The sequence below is a fragment of the Molothrus ater genome, chromosome 15 (genome assembly GCF_012460135.2).
Source record: "Molothrus ater isolate BHLD 08-10-18 breed brown headed cowbird chromosome 15, BPBGC_Mater_1.1, whole genome shotgun sequence".
NCBI classification, from domain to species: domain Eukaryota; kingdom Metazoa; phylum Chordata; class Aves; order Passeriformes; family Icteridae; genus Molothrus; species Molothrus ater.
Genome location: NC_050492.2, coordinates 10,837,893 through 10,857,982, shown reverse-complemented (window position 1 = coordinate 10,857,982; position 20,090 = coordinate 10,837,893). Strand labels below are relative to the sequence as shown.

Sequence of the window (20,090 nt, the reverse complement as noted above, 5' to 3'; positions counted from 1 at the left end):
CAGCCAAAATGCAGCTGACATAAAAGATAGTTACCAAAAGCTGCTGTGCTCCAGAGAGCTGCAGTAACTCATGTGGTAGCTTTGCCTCTCCTTTGAGCCTGATGTTGGCAGCAATCTGGAGTATCAGTGCCAGCACAACCCACCAGTCCTGCCTGCCTCTTCTCTTGTCTGCAGACTCTGTGTCCAGAGCACAGAATTGTAATTAAGCCAACTGGTTATTCTGAAATAGGCTTGTTGGAAATAAAATGGTAACCTGTTGCTGCCTTAGGAGTGTTTTGCAGAAAGGAAAATTCAGCACAAAAAACCCACTCCAATGTCAAGTTTTCTGGGTGGCTTATGTTTCTCTCCCTGTCTCTCCAGGCTTACTGGAAAAAGATGAATCAGCTTTTGCAAGCCCTGAATCAGAAGCTTGCAACCCTCAGCCATGGGCAAGAAGGGATTGTCAAGATCAGTACTGCTGTCTCTGATAAGCTGGTTGCCTTTAAAACTAAACCTCCATCAATTCAGAGAGAAATCCTGAGTGTCTGCAGTGACCCTTACACCCTGGCTCAGCAGCTGACACATGTGGAGCTGGTAAGTGGGAATGGTTCCCAACTTGTGCAGCCAGAGATGTTATTTTAAGCCATCAGCTGCTAAGTATTCCAGACATAACCAAAAAATGTCTGCACTGCTGCAGCCTATCCCATGCTGTATCAGCACTGCAGCAGGAGGCAGGGTTTGACAGGTTAAGAGATGCTTGGCAAGAAAACTATATATCAGAGTGTCCCTGTGCAGCTTGGAGCAGGTCACTGTACTTCTGCTTGCTTGTTTGTGAAATGAGAATCTATCCCAGCAAAGTCAAGTCCTAGGAATGTCACTTTTATAAGGTGCTCAGAGCCCCACAAGCTCTGCAGGTGCTATTGAAATGGTCATTTATAAATGACCCTTTATAAATGGCTGGTCATTTAAAAATGGCCTTTATAAAAGGCTGGTCATTAAGCTATTTATAAATTTGGAAGAAATTTTAGCAGTTCAAATCCATTTCTGCAGATACACAAAGCAGTGGGTTGTCTGATGTGCCATTCATTCTTCCCTTTGGGATTTTGTGCATGGACATATAAGGGTGTGCAGATACCACCCCCACAAATTCCTGCTGTTCCCCCTGTGCTGGGCTGCAGTCTGCTCCCAAACAGGCTCTTGTGTGAAAAATTGCAGTGCTGGAGCCTTGGTTGTGCTGCACACCCTTCTCCCAGGGTCAGGTCCTCCCCACAGACCTCCTGGGTGTGCACAGAGAACATAAAACATTGCTGCCATCTGCAGACCTCTCCTTGCTCTGGTGCCCTGCTGCCTGTCCTGCTTCCCTCTGCTCATCCTGCAGGGGAAGGATGGAAAAACAAAACATGAAATGCACTGTGGATTGGAGTGAGTAGTAGGAAATCAGAAATTCAGATTTCTGATGATAGTTTATATTCTGTTTGTCGAGAAATGGAATGGATATTTTTCAGAACATGCAGCTTTGGCTCTCTTTGCTTTATTAACTTAAGCCAGAGAGTAGAAGTCCTTTTGCATGGAGGTTTTCCTTGCTTTTGTTTTTTTCCTCTTCCACAGTGCAACTGTCTTCCAAGGGGAAATTCCCTGTAATCGGGGCTTCACTGCCTTTTTAAAACAGATTCAGCCAGAGATTTTAATTCCAGTGTACTGTAATCAATTCTCTCTACCTTCTCTTTCATTGCTATGTCTGATTCATCAAGTGCTCTGCACTGAAACTGTCTGATGCTTATTTGTTAGTAAGAATTATTTGATACTTATTTAAAACAGTTATTGATTAGTAAGAGCCCTATACAGTTATCAGTGTTTGGGTGAGAGGGCCAGAGAAAAAGCCTAGGACTAGACATAAAATTTTCCCTTGACCAGAATTACCATTTATTTTATTGTTGCTTGAGTATTCTAAGTTTGGATTGTAGGAATTACAAAATATCTCCTCAAAAATACCTTTCTGGCCTACAACCTACTGAAAATGTTTATTTTTCTAATAAACACGTTTAAGGAGAGTGAAAAGCCTAGCAGGAGGGTCAGTGTGTTGTTGGAGCTGCCACATTTTTTTCAGGAGCTGCTGGAGGTGGCCTCTCTTTTACTAAGAGGGAGCACCAAGCAGAACTGATGTCTGCTGGCTCCCTGTGCATCCAGCACAGTGGAGGGGACTCTTACTGTGGCTTGTCAGTATTTATTCTAATTTTCTTTTTTCTGCTGACATAGTTCTAATTGTTGTTATGAATTTTAATGTCCAGTTAGTTGGCTGTGTAGCAGCTCAGTGACACCACTCAGTGCTGACAGAAAATGATGTTGTTTTATCAAGAGAAACAGAAGATATTCTGGGGTGCTTTCTTATTTTTCCCTCTCTCTTCCCACTTCCCTACCCTCAACAGGAAAGACTAAGTCACATTGGACCTGAGGAGTTTGTGCAGGCTTTTGTCCATAAGGACCCTCTGGATGGCACCAAGGTATGGTTTCTCCACACACAAAGTGTCTCCTGTGACCACAGTTTGTGCAGTTGTGACGAGGTCCCCACGAGCAGGGACACAAGCTGACATGGGCCAGGCCAGCTGGTGGCCTGTGCTGTCATGGCCAGGATGGGAACCTGCTGGCAGAGCTCACACTGGCAGGTCACTGCCATTCCTCCCTGCTGACAAACTGGCCACCACCCTGCTGTGCTCTCAGGCTTGTTCCTCCCAAGCTCTTTGAGTGGGACAGATGCTTGTGGCTGTACACAGCCAGGGAATGTCTGCTGCTCTGCTGAAGGACTGAAGGCTCTGGGTGTGATGTAATGGCCTCAGTGTGTGCCCAGACACCACAGCCATGAGTCAGTGAGTCATGAATCAACTCTTCTCTCTCTACACAATAACCCAAAGCACCACAGGGAACAGAGTGCCTGATCAGGGCTTCATCCAAAGGCTGTGAAAGCCACTTGGAGTCTTTCCACTGATTCCCACTGAGGTTTGAAGTAACATTTCAGTGAGTGCCTCAATAAGGAAAGAGGCTTCCTAGCTGGAGAGGGAGTCAGAGATTTCACATACTGTCTGAAAAGAAAGGATGGAAAATTCTTGCCCTGGACTGTGTATACATTCCAACTGAGATCATACATCAATGGCTGAATTTCCTCATTGGATCCTCAAAGGTATCAGGAAGACCTGTGTCTGTACTGCTGCACAAAGAGCACCAAAATAGCTTGTAAAGGGGAAAAGATGGATGGATGGATGGATGGATGGATGGATGGATGGATGGATGGATGGATGGATGGATGGATGGATGGATGGATGAAATGTGCAACATTGGGCCCTTTCCTTCTTGCCTTGCACTTGTGGAGATTCTGCAGTTTGTTTCAGCATGAGGGAAATAGGGAGAGATGGAGTTCCAGGTATTCTGGGCATTGTTCACATTCCTTAGAAAAGAGCTCAAAGGCGGCAAATGTGTGTCAGAAACACAAGTACCAAACCAGCCACAGTGAGATTTCAGCCACCTGGGCTTCATATCAGCAAGGCTGATCACAGTGGGATCACAGTCTGGAGCTTTTCTTCAGGCTCTGAGTGGTTGATTTAGCAAAGCTTCTGTGCCAAGATATAGCCCAGGGGGAGAGCATTGCACACAAAATCACAAAACAGTTTAGGTTGGAAAAGACCTTTAAGATCATCAGCTCCAACCCTTAACCTAGCACTGCCAAGGCCACCACTAAACCATGTCCTCAGGTGCCACACCCATACATTTTTTGAACACTTCCAGAGATGGTGATTCCACCACTTTCCTGGGCAGCCTGTTCCAATGCCCAACTACCCTTTCAGTGAAGAATTTTTTCCTAATATCTAATCTAAACTTCTTCTGGTACAACTTGAGGGCATTTCCTTTTGTCTTGCTGCTTGTTACTTGGGAGAAGAGACCAACCCTACAACCTCCTTCCATGGAGCTGTGGAGAGCAAGAAGGTTCCCCCTCTTTGTCTCCAAGCTGAGCTCCCTCAGCTGCTGCTCCTCAGATCTGTGCCCCATACCCTTCCCCAGCTCCTCTGCCCTTCTCTGGACACATCTTGGGACAAAGTAGCACCAACCTTATGTGGAGTCATATTCCCTGACCCATGGAGAACATCCCTGTCAGACACAGGGAGTTGGCTCAGGTCTGAATTCCCTCCAGCTGGAGATCATATTAAACATCTTTCTTGCATGAGGGCTTCAAAAGGCTTCACTTATGAATGTTTATCAAGCATTCTGAGCTGCAGATGGAAGATGCTTGGGAGGTGCTAAATATTGCTGCCATTTATAAAGCTTAACCTTTAAAAAGCAGTCTGTCTCCACTTTACTGTTGCACATTTTTCACAAGTTTTGCATTATTAGCTGTGGCTCTTACGCCCTGGCACAGGACAGCAGTTCTGAGATGGAAATACTATTTTCAGAACAAAACCTGGGGTTTGTGTACTTTTTGCTGCAATAGGAAACAAGAAACAGCACGTGAAAAGGAGCTGCTATAGTTAGACTGGGGCTGATTTGGGTTTCCTTTGGGTTTTTGATATTTACGTGCTGCTTGCTAACATTTACTTTTGAGATGTTTTAAAAATACACTTTTATTGTGTTTGTAGTCTATTCATAAAGTGGCTCAGAATTTCAGTCCTGTTAGGCTTTGCTCCTCCACAGCATGGTACTGTGATTTCTGTTCCTAAACACGTCTGTATACAGAATCACAGGTGAATATTTTCTTACTTGGAGTTACCTTGGGAATCATATTAAGCCACTTTTCCAAAGGGGTTCTTTTTGCCTTACATAATATGGGTGATCCCATTGACATTAATGGATCTTTGCTCATGCATTATGATTTTCCTCTTAGTGACATGTGTTTATGGTGCCTCTGGGAAATGATCATCCTAATAAAACAAAAATCAGTATTCTCTGGTACCCTCTAGTGGATGTTCCTGAATGTTCAGACAAATCTCTTGAACTTTAGAGGGCTGTGTCCTAGATGGATTGTCTAAGAGTTTAAAGCTGGGCGCAAAGCACTTGAATTCTTACAATCCCAAGCAACATATTCAGGCTGTGTGAAAAAATTTTCTGTTGATGACAAAGGAACTGAAAGACTTCAGCCAAGTCTCTGCTCACATAGTCTGTATCAGTTATGGGAATTTATGTTAAATTTTATATAAATAAGTGAAAAATGTGCTTCTTCTAATGGCTTTTATCAGTGAAGTGCTTCTGGCATGTAAGTGACCTGCTCAAACACAGCCATCCAGGCAGAGCTGGTTGCTAAGAACCTGTTTTTCTGAAAACTCACTAAGGAAAATAGTGTTTTTTTCATAAAAAATCAACCAGAACTGTGTTTTCTCTTGTTTATCTCTTGTACACTTCACTAAATTCTGGTCCCTCCCCTCCAGAAAAGGACTGTGGGTGATTTTATTTACTGAGGTGGAGGAAATCCTGGAATCAAAGTCACAAACTGAGCCTGCTGTGGAAGACTGTGCCTGTCTTATTTTGTCTGCACGTCCTTGTTGATGTCAGAATCCTGCAATGCCTCAGCTGTTTGTATCCCAGTGAACAAGGGTCAGTGCAGACTCTCAGTGAACACTTGCTGCAGGCAAAATGGGGCTGTTTTTGGACACCAGTGTGAATTGTGCATTGTGACACACCCGGGCATCCACAGGATTTTTTTAAATGGGCCCTTAAATGCACAGTCTTCCATGAGCAAGAGAGAGATGTGGCCAGTAATTACCTTTGTGCAGTATTCATCTTAGTGATCAGGTCACCGACTGGAACACAGTTACATCTTCCTGTGCTTTTTCCCCCCAGACTTGTTTCAGTGAGCAGAAGAAGACAAGTAACCTTGAGGCCTATGTGAAATGGTTCAATAGACTCTGCTACCTGGTAGCAACAGAAATTTGCATGGTAAGTTACAAATATGTGCCACGTTTTACCACATACCTGAAGTACCACGCTGAGATTTTATATTAATAAGCAATCCTGGGGATTTATTTCTTATGACCCAGCTAAGCATCTGATGGTAAGTTTTAGTAGTGTTGCACTTGCAGAAGAGACCTGATAAATGACAAACATATTGCAAAACAGAGGTGGTGGCACACAGGGGAATGCACTGTTCTCTTGATGTAGTAGGAGCACAGTGTGGAATAATGAACCCTGCAGGGAAAAAGAGAGGAAAAAAATGCCTTGAGTTATCCTGTGAGATTTCTGCCAGCAAAGATTCTAGCAGAGCCATATTTGTTATCTGTCATCCTAAAGATCTGCTCTGTGTGTGAATTCCCACTCCATGGCTCTCTGTCCTGCTGCCCATTAATGTAGCTGTGGCTGTTGTTTCTTAACTCATAGTGGTTTTAGTTTGTTTAACTTGGTCCCATCAAAATGAAATTCATGTTTTCCTCTTTGGAAAGGGTATGGAAGGGAAGAATAGTAATAGTTTAAAGAGCCTAGATAGCCTGTGACACATGAGAATTACCATTTGAAGATCATCTTTGGAAAAGTTAGGGTGATTCCAGTCCAATTAAAATGTGTATTTAAAATGCTGTCATTTGGTCTGGCCTATTGCTAAAGGGACAGGAGAGGGGAAAGGGATTAATGCAATGAAACAAGCTCTTTCTGAGACAGAGATGCTGCTGTTACAGGGGTGTGAAATCCTGCCCTTGGGGAAGTCTGTGCTGATGAGCCTATGGACTCGGGGAGGCCAGCAGGGAGCTGAGGCTGTGCTTGGGCTGCCTGTTCCAGCACTGAGACAGTCACTGGGGCTGGGAATTGCCATGAATTTCTTCTGTGTCACTGCAGTGAAAGCTTTGATTTCAGAGGCTGCCAGTCACCAGCATCCACTGGATTGTGGAACAGAATTAGGGCCAGTGACTGAAAGCAGATGGCCCAGGCTGTGCATGAAGCCCCACAATGCATGGAACAAATGCTTAGGATGACCTCCAATTCTGCATATGCTCATTACAGAGACTCATTTATTTTAATTTACAGCCTGCAAAAAAGAAGCAGCGAGCACAAGTCATCGAATTCTTCATCGACGTTGCCCGAGAGTGCTTTAACATAGGGAATTTTAATTCACTGATGGCAATCATTTGTAAGTACAGCTTCTAACCAGGTCCTCCATCAGCTGTCACAGATGAAAAAGCAAACCCAGCTCTTATCAATGGCTCTGTTTTTTTCTCTCTCACTCATAGCTGGAATGAACATGAGTCCAGTTTCCAGGCTAAAGAAGACTTGGTCAAAAGTGAAAACAGCCAAATTTTTCATTCTGGAGGTAAAAAAAAAATTAATCCCTGATGCACTGCTTTAATTATATTCAGGATATTTTTGTTTGGGAATTTTACATTGTTATCCAGGCGTGAGATGTGTGGAGACACATTTCAGAGGCAGAGAGCCTGATTCTAAGCTGAAATACCGCAGGTGTAGTGAGGAGGGTGTAAAGCTGATGATATGTAGAGGGGATTCAGAGTACTCAAATAAATAAGAGGAATTAAAAAAACCCCAAAGTATAAACCTATATGCACGTCACAGTGCTTCTAGTGATGCATGTTTTGTTGGGCCTTGGGCACAATGCTGAATGTAAAGCTCCCGATCTATACCTTGGACGTTGAGTGAAGATCCCACAATATTTTTCATTGAGAATTCCAGGATTTGGCACACACAGAATGTGCAGTGCTTATTCTTCACATAAAAGCTCAGTAAGCTGTCAGTAGAAATATCAAAGGTATAAACAGCCATGAGTTGTAGACCTCTGATTGCATCCTTGGGGCTCTGCAGGCATGTGGATTTTGAAATGTACATTTTGAAGATGGAGGCTCTGCTCTGCTCATAGTTTGCTACAACTGAGTGTAAAATTGTCTTTAGAGGGCCCAGGCTACTTTCTAACCAACTGTGTTGTTTTGTGCATGTAGCACCAGATGGACCCTACTGGAAACTTCTACAACTACCGGACAGCGCTGCGGGGAGCTGCTCACAGGTCCCTCACTGCTCACAGCAACAGGGAGAAGGTGGGTGTGAGCACAGCCCATCCATCCCCACAGGGCTGGGGTATAGGGTTTGCAGGGAAACCCCAGTGAGGGAGAAAAGATGAGGAGGACTCCATCTTATCAGAAGTCTAATTAATTACTTTATCATACTGTATTACATTACATCTAAACTGAATCTGCCAAGCACTCCACTGCACAGAGTCTTGTGACTGTCAGCCAACAGTCCTGACACCATACCTGGATTCAATTGGTCAGTGAATCAAAACACTCACACCAGAATCCAGTTATCAATTCCCTTCAGGTAAACAATCTTCCACAATGCATTCCATTTGTGCACAAACACAGGCGCCATAAATGAGATAAGAATTGTTTTTTCTTTCTCTGAGGCTCAGAGAATGTGAAACCCAGAAATATTATTGGGAAGAATTGTGTCTGTGAAGAGAAATGTGCATTTCTGCTGGGAGTCAGTGGCTCCAACACTTGATGAGGATGCTCTCCTCCCTTCCATGGGTCACCAGTGCAAGGCCTGTGTGCTTCAAGATGCAACTGGAAATGTAAAATGTGGGGGGAAAAAAGTGATTGAAAGTGTCTCTATAGGATCAAAGCAAATCCTTGTGGACTTGCTGTCAGACATTGGGAGGGCTAGAGAGGGCAGGACACACACCATGGAGTAGTTTGTTGCAAGTGTCTCTACATCCCTGGAAAATCCACACTGTTTAGATTGATAAACCTGATGGAACAGGTATTCCAGACTGAAAAGACTTTTATTTTGGTGGTGGAGCAGGAGCCTGGCAGAGGCAGGTGGAGCTGTGCTTGGTTACAACTGTGCCCCAGGCTCTGGCACAGAAGCCCCTATTGTGTGATGTGTGAGGTGAGATGGAGAGCAAAGGGCACAGCAATGGAGGCGAGGTGGATCTCCATTTACATTAGGGAAAGATGATTTATCACAAGTCCTGCAAGGGAGTCTAGCCTAAATCCTTTGCAGCAAATTTGGAGTGATATTCTGTCCTTGTGAATTTTCATTTCATGTGGTTGTTGCTCTCATCTCAGTGAGCAAGAACTGAAGTGTTTTATCAATGTTCATGGCAGATGTGGAGCTTTCTGACTTGTCACTGATGCTGCAAAAATCAGATTGACAAGATGCTAGAGTGTAGAATCCTCCTGGCCCCAGTATGTTTCTTGTTAATTTTCTTATTCCTCCATTCAATTCTTTATTTTTTTGGTATGTGAAAAAAGGTTTGTGTTTTACACTGCAATTGCCCATAATCATAAATGGGTAATCTCTGCACTAAGCATGGCAGAGCTGAAGTAGATGCTGCATGAACAAGCACAATATGGAATTTAGTATTCATTCACTAGAGGAGCCCAGCCAGATGCTAATCTCACACCCCTGTAAATTTGATGTAAATCTGCTGAAGCTAATGGAATCTCACAGCATTTACAGTGAAATGAGATCAGCATCTGGTGGCAGGCTGACTCAGCTGCAATGGGAGTGCACTGAAAAGCACTTCTCTATGCAAAGGAGGCATCATTTGGATGTGTGTGACTGGAAAAGCAATCCTTTCAACTCTCACACACTGCAGTAAGGACCTGTCAGTCTGAGATGCTTTTGCAGTTTAGCTCTTCTGCAACCATCATAGATATTCAAACCAGTTGCTTTATTGTTTGACTTAATTTCCTGTGAAGTTAGCAATCTCTGTCATATCTCTACCCCCAGCTGGTTAATACTGATGGCAGAGAGGTTATCAGACTGAAAGGAATCTATTTTACATCAGAAAAAGCCCATATTCTGTTTTTCTTGTGTAGACAACATTAGTTCAGGAAAATGCTCCAGGATATGATTTGGTAGCTGCTCATACTAGGTATTTTACAGTGTCAGATACAGCAGATCATGGAATGCTTTCTGTAGGATTAAGGAATTTAGTTTCTTTTTATAAGCAAGATTATAATTTATTTGTCTTAATGAACTTAAACGCATCCAAAAGAACATGATGACTTCTTTTTGATAGATGTTACATTGTTTCTTGGCAAACTCATAGCAAAGCTCACTCTGAAGAAAATTTTTATCTTCAAACTGAATTGTGCTTGCAGAGGAGTATACTGGTTAGTAAGCAAGTCTGGTTTTGTCTGTGCAGCCAAATGACCTGTGACAGCTCCAAAATGAAGTCATTCACTGGGAAACTCTGCATTGTACTCATGGTATAGCTCTGGCTTTGAAATGTTGGGAGCGTGTACAGCACAGCACTGTGTGTTGTTGCTGTCTGATACTGTGGAGCAAGAAAAAGTCAGATCTCATTAATTGTCTTCTTTCTGCAGGAGGCAATTGTCCTTCAGCATGTGGGTGGGTTGGATGGCATGGAAGGGGGATAAAAATGGAAAGAAATATGGGTTTCTGGCACGAACCCAGGTTTTATGCTAGCAAAGTGCCTGGAGTGAAGCCAGTGTTAGAGTATAATTGTAACCACTTTTGTTGTTTTTCCTACAGAAATTTGGAAAGTAAAGCATACAGGGTAATATATTTTTATTGGGAAAATAAATGGTGACCAGAATACAGCAATTCCATGGAAATGTGTAGAGAATTGGTATCCTTGGGTATGTCTTTCAGCATCTTTTGGATGAGATGACAACAAGCTCTGCCATGTTCAGAGCTGACTGGGGGCTCTGTAGCTGTATTACCCTGGCATCCAGCCCACATTTGTGTACCTTTCCTCTCAGCAAGGCTTTTCCTTCATGTTTAGTACCACTAATGGTGCTGACCTTTCTCCCAGGCAGTGGAGCAGACAGAACAAGCTCACATCTGCCTGCAAAAAAAAAAAAAATGTAGACAGAACCTGGTAGTGATTTCTAGCTGGGGATCAATGTCTGGCTCCAGCTCTCTGTATCTTCCCACCTTTTGAGACCACACTGGTTACAGAGTCATCATCATTTTTGGGAGAAAACAAACCACATAGAGTGAGTTGTATTCTTTACTCCAGGTTGATGATCTAGTTTGGGTAATATGAAAATAAATCCTGAAACACATTCAGCTCAGTTTGACTAGAAATTGTTCCACCTGATTCTAATAGGGGGGCTCAGCATTTTGGGAGGATAAGGCTGTGCTTTGTTTTCATTCCTGAGTTTTATCAGTGGAATGTATCAGGATAAGTATGCAGTGGCTCTTGGGGCATCAGTCCAGGCTTTTTTATGGCAGTTTGCAGTGACATTACAGAGTTGTTCTGTGGCTGTCCCATAAGAAAGCCAGCAGAGATGCAGATCTTTAAAAGTTTACTGAATGTGGTGATTTAGTTAGAACAGAAATGTGCTTCCATTTTCACAACACACACTGGCAGTAGCTTGTGGACTCCTTGCCTCAGTGTTTTCACTTCTATGGCTTGTTCGCCCTCATTGGAGCATCACAGCATTGTAGCATCCATGTAAACTGGAAAATAACAGCTCCCAATCCTGTTCTGGGTCCATTTCATATCCTGCTACAGCTGATGTACAGCATGAGGTGGAATAACATTAATGAGATGGAATAACATTAAATACTTAACTAAAGGATTGCTCTCTTGGCTGTTCTTGCATGCCATGAGGGCTCTTTAGCTTTGGTGCTGCTTAATAAGCTCCAGCTCAGTTAATATACAAACAGACCAGTGGAAACATTTGGACACTGCCATGCAGTGTGTTTGCATTTGTGTTCATGGTGGTTAAGTTTGTACTTGGTGCTTTAAACGACAGACATTGCTGACCTTCAGCTCAAACCCCCCAGGCAGCCTTTTGCTGTCCCAGTGTCACTGCTGGAGAGGTGGGCAGTCTGAGGTTTGACTGTCAGCTTCCATTAACTGGTCCTTTGTGTTATCTTTCTTTTCCCTTTGAGCTGTGAGACAAAGGACCCTGAGAGAGTCTGCTTCATTCTGGATCTCTGCTGAGGTTGAGGATGCACTTCAGGAGCACTGCTACTGCTTTTTGCTGTAGAACATCTGGCATAAAATTTATTTTTCCCTGCTTGTAATTCCATCAATTTCAAGAGTCCTATGCAGACTTCTTTTATAGCAAATTATGATCCAACTCTGATGGGTTAGGGGAGAGGCTTGGGTCACTGCTGAATGCCACTCTGCCCTGGATGATGGCCAGGGCTAGTTTTAAGGACTATAGTGGTTCTCTCTGGCTACTGTTAGCAGTTTCCTGTCAACCAGCTTAATATTTTCAATCCTGTTGTCTGCAGGTTAATTTGGAGAAGCAGGCTGTATTAATCATGCACCAGGAAGGAAATTACATGCCTCAAGAGGTAGCTGTGCATGGAGCTGTTGAAAATGAAACAGCTCCCTATTAACTGTTTGTAGACGAGTCCTTGGTCACCAAATTTTATGCTGTCTTTCCTTGTCCAGGGACAATATTGGTTCTTTGGTTCCCATCTGAGTTTAAATAGATCAGTTTTTGTGTTCAACATCTCTGCTTACAAGGACACAACAGGAAAGGGAAGAGTTCTGCAGTGTTATTTTGCTCTTTGCTGTCTGATGTTGTCATCAGACAGTGATGTTGTTGATAATAAATGGGGCTTTTAGCACTTTCTTAGCCATGTTATTGTGCTCAGTGAACATTGTGTTCAGTTCACTTTCATCTCAGCATACACTCTCCTGGTGGCTGAAGGTCTCTCTAGACACTACTGCCCTTTTGCTGGCCTGTAGCTGTACTGCTTTTCAAGTGCACAGCACACTGAAAAGTTAATACTTCTTTATTCTCATCTCTCCCAATTGAGTTGTTCTTTCATGCAGAGAAAATACTGAACTGAAAAGATAATGGTATTGTCATTTCTCTCCACAGATTGTGATCCCCTTCTTCAGCCTATTGATCAAAGACATTTATTTTTTGAATGAGGGATGTGCTAATCGCCTTCCAAATGGACACGTCAACTTTGAAGTAAGATCTGAAAAATGTTTTTACCTATCCCATTCTGATAGCTGAGGGACTATCTGAGACAATTAGCCTGCAATTTTCAGTGCAGACCATCAAACACTGAATATGAGGTAATATTACTGTATCTGAGTGGAATGATTTATGTTTACAGAAATTCCTGGAACTGGCGAAGCAAGTAGGAGAATTTATAACATGGAAACAAGTGGAGTGTCCATTTGAGCAAGACCCTAACATCATCCACTACTTGCACACTGCTCCCATTTTTACTGAGGATGGTAAGACTCTGTACAATCACTCATCACTGAAAAGGTCTTTCTTCATCACTACTAATTAACACTGATCCATGCTTTGGTGATCTCTCTCCCTGTCCCAGCTGTTTCCTGGCTTTCCTGCCAAGCAGCTTGTTTATGCCCAGTCTATCAATGTGTTTTTGCAAACACAGCCTTCCAGCACATGAAGCTGCTGCCTAATGGTTTTTCTCTTGTCTGTAGCTTCTCTATAAGGCACTGTCTAGGAAGCTGCCATTGTGGCCTCATTTTTTAATCACGAATTGTGGCCACACAAGCCTGTCATGGGCTCCTGTGAATGTCAGCTGTCCCTTAGCCACTCATTGTGTGATTGATGGAACCAGAGCTAATCTCTCTCACAAACCAACTCTGTCATCTCTTCAGCAAACACAGCTCAGGGCGATGGAGCCCAGCTGACCTCCTCCTCTACAGCAATGACTGTTATGTACAGAAAAGAATTTTTAAGAAAATCTTTTCTATTCATTTCAGCTGTAGCTATGAAAGCCCTGTTCTGAAATTATTTCTCTTGTCTTCTGGTACTTTTCTGTCCTCGTGAGTTTGGTATCCAGCATGTCAGTATGTGTCACTTCATACTGGTTTGTGTCAGCTGCCTCTCTATACATTGTCACGCACAGAATTGTCTGTAGCAACCTTCCCAGAAGCTATTCTAGTGGTGGGTTTATTTCTTCTTCATTCTATAGGCAGTTTTCTGTACTAATCCAAGGTAAACAGACCAGACAGCTTTTATTTCATAGACTACTTTAGAAAGCAAAGTACTGTTTCTAAAATCTTGCCTAAATCTTAAGAATGACTGCCAAAATACAATAATTAGTATGATTAAACTAATATGTATCAAAAGGAGATAAAATGCAGGCATTTTTTCTTGTTTTAGGCTCTAAAGGGACAAAAAATGAAAGTCAGGGTTTTCAGACTACTGGACTAAAAAAAGAGTGACCTCAACCCACAATTGTACGCGGATTTTCTCCCTCATGTCCTCCCCTATATTCATGCTGCTTTTGTGAAATGCCCTTTGCAGAAGCCACAGGAAACCTCCCCCTTTGCCCAGGGGCAGTGCAGAGCAGAAAGAAGTGCCCTGAATGAAAGGTGGGAAGAGATCTGAGAGGGATTCAGCAGTGGCATGTGAAATGCAGCTGAACTGTGCTTGTCACTATGTGGAGGAATGGTCAACACTTGAATATTAAAATACAATGCATTTGTAGCTCAGACTTGAATGGTGAGATGGTTCCAGCAGTTAAGAAAAAGCATCATGAAACAGTCAAATGAGGAAATGTGTGTGAACACAAATTACAGCCTGTGATTCTGTGAAGACAGTGAGATATTATTGCACTGCCAGCTTTTGCAGAGGGGACTCTACAATATGGACTCATTTTGGTGTCATAAAATACATCCTACAGTGTAAGGAGTTGCAATAAAAGAACAGATTTATTTTCTTCCACTGTGTTCCTTCTCTGGTTTCTGTAACTCACTCTTACCTTGACAGTATTGTGTATGCATTTAAGATACCATGTTCCCATAAGCTTTTAAAAAACTTTAAAAAGATTGAGGAACATAAAGTTGTGTTATGTGATGAGAATACCCTTAGTTTTTAAAAGCTTATGTGTTTAGGTGTCAGCTCTCACTGTGTCATTTTTAAAGTTCATATAACTCTTGAGTAGCAGTGCTGGAGGAAATGGGCCCAGATCTCTGTCTGCAAAACCAAAGACATTTCAACCATTAATATTGTAATGAGAAGGTCATGCTAACATATTTTAACTCTGGGCTCCTTTACTGTTCCATCAAAATTAACTAACAACTTTCCAAGGTAGACATGTGACCTAAACATCAGTGTCCCACTGATCACCAGCTACCTGAGGGACCATGAAGTTTTACAGTTTCTCTTTCTGTGTGTACAGCAATGCAGAGGGATGTGGGTTACTGATGCTATTGGAAATAACACATATTTACTGTTTCCAGGTTTGTATCTGGCTTCCTATGAAAGTGAAAGTCCAGAGAACCAGACAGAAAAAGACAGGTGGAAATCCTTAAGGTAACCTCTCGTTTTATCAGTTCATTTCTAAAATACCTCCAAACAGTTGCTCTGATATCAAAGCTTGTGAAGTCCAGGTGTTTAAGCTATTACCCCTGAGAGAGATCTCTTCCATTTAAAACTAATTTGCAGAGCTAAGGCTGCGCTGATAAAAACACATTTTAATCTCAAATTATCCTCCCTGTAAAGAATACCCTCAGCTTCCTGTACCCATGCACAAGCCTGATACAGATGAAGAATGCCTCAGGTCAACTGGATCTTCCAACAGTTTAGAACTCTTCTAAGAGATGTGAAATGGTTCGACATAAATGAGAATATGAAGACAGTGATTAAAACAACCCAAACCTTTACATTTGCTTTTTTTTTTTAATTGTCCTTATGTTTTACTTTTACAGATCCACTATTTTAGGAAAGACTTGAAGATTGAGAGATTATTGCAGTAGGTCAAGGAAAAGAAATCCGCAAACATTTTGCACTACTGATTCCAAAGATGCCTGTTTGGGATTTAGACAATTTATTTTGTTTGAGTTTTTTGTTGGGTTTTTCTGACTGCCTAACATGATGGATGAACTGGATTCATCCACTGAAATCAACAGAACTGTGTGCACAATGATGCTTTTCTAACTATGAGATAGAGAGAGGAAGGACAAACAGACTATTTGTGGCTGTGCCCAAACTGCATCAGGATCACTGTAATTTTGCCTCTGAAGGAAAATACAAGAAAACCAGGAGCAGGGAGAATCATGGTACTGCAACAGAGAATGGAAAAGTATAAGAAAGGAAAGCAAAAATACACAAGAGTATTTCAGAAGCAGGTGCTTCAGACAGCAGTTCTTTAAACCTTTGAGGATTGTAAAATTAAATCAAAGACAGACAACAGCAATCTGGTTAATTGCTGAATGAAGAAAAAAAAGAACTTAACCTTGCATCAGCAGTCCCCCAGCCTTGTTGAACAAAGCACTGACTGCTGCAGGTTGGAGCTTGCAGGGATGAGGACTGACACTGCTCACACACATGTCTGTCACATATAGGCCACGTCAGCATGGGAACATTGTCCTGACCCCATGGATTTTTACAGAACAGCCTGGAGTGTGACTCTTGCTTAGTTCATCTTCCCACCGCGGTTGTTGCTTTCCTTACTGTGAATCTGGGCCGGTCTAAGGAGGGTACAGAGGGTTGATGGTGCTGCTTGAAGTCATCCCCACCACTTCTGAGGTTGAATGAAGAAGCAAATGACTCTGGACTCAACTTACCTCTATTTAATGTATGTAGTGTATTCCCTAAATTTATTGATGCTGACTTGCATCTTTTAAGGGGTTTTATCACACTCAAAGAAAAAAGGTACTGCATTACCATTTCTATGGGGTTCCAATTGACACAGTACTGTTTATTTTGTAACATGATACTTAAGAGGATGGGGGTTAATTGCTCTGAACTTAGGAGCTACATGGTATGCTTTAAGAAGACAAAGGGTTTCAGACTGGAATGAATGCACTAAAGAATTTGTCATTCATGAGCAGATAACAATTTTTGTCTTTTTTACTTTTAGGATGTAAAGTTCACTGTTTCCTTACAGATAACATGAAATAGGGACAATGTCTTGTATTTAAAGCTGTACAATAATCAAGGTGCTACTGTAATAGATATATTAAATGATAATGAACTATATTAGATTCAAAACTAAGCCCTAACAGTAGACTTATTGTTTGTGTGTGGAAGGAATGTTCCTAACTGCCCCAGAAAATATCTCAAAAAGCTTAAATGAAGCCTCAATGCCACATCATACTGAACTTTGCATTTTTATTACTGACTTGGTGCTACCTTTTCAGATGTTCCAGTCCTTCTCTCCCTACAACAGAAGGATGTAACCCTTTCTTTGAAATCAGTAATAATTTTATTTCAGCACAGAGAGATTCCAAGTGGCTGTGGTGTTTTGAAAAATTAGGGTAATCACAAAACCTGGCTGTGTTGGCCTATTCAGCCAGAAAACTGGAACTGTTCCTGCCCTCTGCCAGGCTCAAAGTTGTCCATGCCTGAGTGAGCTGCTGACCTGGGGACATGGGCAGGCTGGAGTTTGAGGGCAGCAGCCTGGGAATGCTCTGTGTGGTGCACTCCAGGTTGGATGTGTCTGCAGAGCAGTTCTGTGCTGGGCTGTGGCCTGAGGGAGCCCAGTCTGGCTCACTGAATCCACTTGAGCTTGCTGAGCTGAGCAGGATGGATTCTTCTGGATTTGCAAACAGGGCTTGAGGCAGAACTTCAGGTCTCCTTTTCCTGTAGATCAGCACATGAATTCAGATGGGGGGACATAAAACTCTAATATGTTTATTCCAGCTTTGTATGGAAGAACTAAGGATGTAAGGATGATGGTACAGCATCATTGCAGCTATGGAATGATGACTGCTCTGCTGATACTGTGAATCTGCTGTTTGTTAATTTTTGTACATGAGCTAAGAGCTATACAGAGGAACTATACACATAGCTGTTCCTTCAGGCAGAACCATTTCCAAAATGAAGCCATTAAAAACCTGTTAAATTTCAGATGAATCCAGAGCAATAACCATAAATGTATCTACAACAATGCTAATGTTTAAATGTGTTTCCTAAATGGTAATTTTTTTTTACTATCTGCATATTTTTATTAGGCACAGTGTGATTTCACAGTGGAAATATGGGGGTTTTGCTTATCTGAAACCCAGTGCAGGTGGATGGGCCCTTTCTTAAAACCTGCTTTTTAAAATTTAAATCCTCACTCCTTTTCTAATGAGCCACTAGAGGTTGGTACAGGTGAGATTAAAAACCATGACAATTAATTAAAATATTATTTCTCATTATAATTCCTTATATTTTGGGGCACCTTCCATGAATTTGGGCAATTTTGCAAGTACAGGTTAAATTAGATCTCCTAAAGTTTATCAATGTTGCAAACTAAATCACTTTTGTAGTCCAAAACTTTCAGACCTCAGTGCTTAAAATGGAAGCATAAAGGTCAGATCTAGGTGGGTATTAAGGGCTTAGTGGGACTGTCAGAAGCACTAAATTATTCTTAAGCCTTTATGTAGTCAGACATTTAAAAGGTCTTTTTTCAGAGGTGCTAAACATCCTCATCTCTTGGGGAGTAGTGAAGCAATTATTGCTTTGTAGAGGTGCATGGCACATTAATCTGTAGTGTTTGATCTCCAGAGACATTCACTGCTCTTTGCAAAATGACTTGGAGATGAGAGTGCAAAACAACTTAAAATGAGAAGACAGCGCTTTTAAAAAACGGACTTCAGGAGACATAGCTCGTCTTCACAGAATTTTGTAGCTGAATCCTATTTAAACAGAAACAATGCAAGCCTTAAGTTGCAGCTGTCAGTTGCATTTCTAATCGATCTGTGGCCTAACCAGGGTGAACAGCTCCTGGCAGGAGGGGGTTAGAGCCGTGCTTCACCAACAAGCACCAGTACAGCTGAAAACAAAGAATGACAACTTGGGCAATAAATTTCTTCTAAAAATGTATTAATATTACATGAAAATGAGACCATATACATGTCTAGTAATCTATTTTTATTGCTATAGAGGCATAAAGAACTCCTGCCATGCTGAAAAGAAAGGATCACTTCCCACCAAGCACTAAACCACTCTAAGGTGTGCAGTCATTAGACAAACATCTAGACAAGTTACTTGTAGTAATGTTGTGGCTTTCTAATTCTGCTTCTTTGAGTGGATTCACTCCCTGGCAGCTGCTTGAACTAATGCTACACAGAGAACAGAGCAAAGCTAGACCTGTAGGTCTGTTCTGATGGTGTCAAACCCCTAAGCTGGTAAGATGTGAATATGACACAGTCTTGCAGAAGCATTAACTTAGTTTCTGGTATACAGCAGTATCTTTAAAGACCCAAATACACGAAATCACTTCTGCACCTCCTCCAGTGTAATCAGAATGATAGCAAAAGTCCCATTTTTCCATTTCTTGCGTGTGCCATCCTGCAATGCAAGGATGGGTATAAAGCTCAGTGGAAAGCAAGGAGGGAATTGTGTGCCTTCAGCTTGTGTGAAGTCAGTAGATGAACTTGCTCAATGCCTTTTGAAAGACAGTTAATTGTACAGTGTTGCCCTCAATTTCACATCCACACTGATCACATTACCAAATTAAAGGTGCATGGATATAGGGCAGCTGGGCACAACTAAATTTTCAGGACAGAAACTTGAAATGAGTCAAGCACTCTGTGCCCCAGAGCACCCTGATTAGACTGTCATTGTTCCCCCTCTTAGGCAATGAACACAATCCTGTTGTACATCTCTGGAAGCTCCCCATGTGGATAGAGCAAACTGCAATCCCAGCTTCTGCTGAGGTGTCACTTTAAAAAAGTGTGGACAGCTGCTAAAGCACTTCAAATAAGAAACAATTTAAATGTAGAGATATTTTTCTGAGCTCAAGAACACTTTATGATGTGGTCAGTAGTGATAAGATAATCACTCACTTAAAATTAAGCCTCTCCCTTCCTGATATCTTGGTTATTTCATCATGTTTTATTGCAATAGTATAATGCACCTTTTTTTTAAGCACATGAGCACTGGTTTGCACATGACTTTAAATCCATTTTAGAACAGAGCTCAGATCACTGAATATGTAATTGGAATTATCAACTGAAAAGACATGTTAGTAGAAAAAATAGTTATGCATATCAATGTAAAAATGTTACACAGTTAACAGTCTCTGGCCTAGCAATGACTGTGTTCCATGGAACGAGACTGATTCCAAGCACAGCAATGTGCCAGAGGAAAAACTCCAATTAATTCTGATGAGTTTTGGAGCAGTCCTGCAATTATTAACTGGAGTACAGTTTTTAGTTATTCATAGGTATTAAACTGTATTGCCAGCTGGTGTAGTCTCTGTGCCAGGTGCAACTC

At 42.0% G+C, this 20,090-nt stretch overlaps 1 protein-coding gene across 2 annotated transcripts in view; it reads left to right on the top strand.

The window, feature by feature from the left end:
- The window catches only part of RASGEF1C (RasGEF domain family member 1C), a 65,398-nt gene extending 48,418 nt beyond the window's left edge, over positions 1 to 16,980 (top strand). For both annotated transcript variants that reach the window (XM_054516416.1, XM_036391498.2), the window contains 10 exons: positions 361 to 573; positions 2,406 to 2,480; positions 5,800 to 5,895; positions 6,973 to 7,075; positions 7,176 to 7,255; positions 7,893 to 7,988; positions 12,771 to 12,866; positions 13,015 to 13,138; positions 15,125 to 15,197; positions 15,593 to 16,980. In XM_054516416.1, the coding sequence (XP_054372391.1) occupies positions 361 to 573; positions 2,406 to 2,480; positions 5,800 to 5,895; positions 6,973 to 7,075; positions 7,176 to 7,255; positions 7,893 to 7,988; positions 12,771 to 12,866; positions 13,015 to 13,138; positions 15,125 to 15,197; positions 15,593 to 15,617 (981 nt within the window). In that variant the 3' untranslated portion in view covers positions 15,618 to 16,980. The remainder of the gene's footprint in view (positions 1 to 360; positions 574 to 2,405; positions 2,481 to 5,799; positions 5,896 to 6,972; positions 7,076 to 7,175; positions 7,256 to 7,892; positions 7,989 to 12,770; positions 12,867 to 13,014; positions 13,139 to 15,124; positions 15,198 to 15,592) is intronic.
- The last annotated feature ends 3,110 nt before the right edge of the window (positions 16,981 to 20,090 follow it).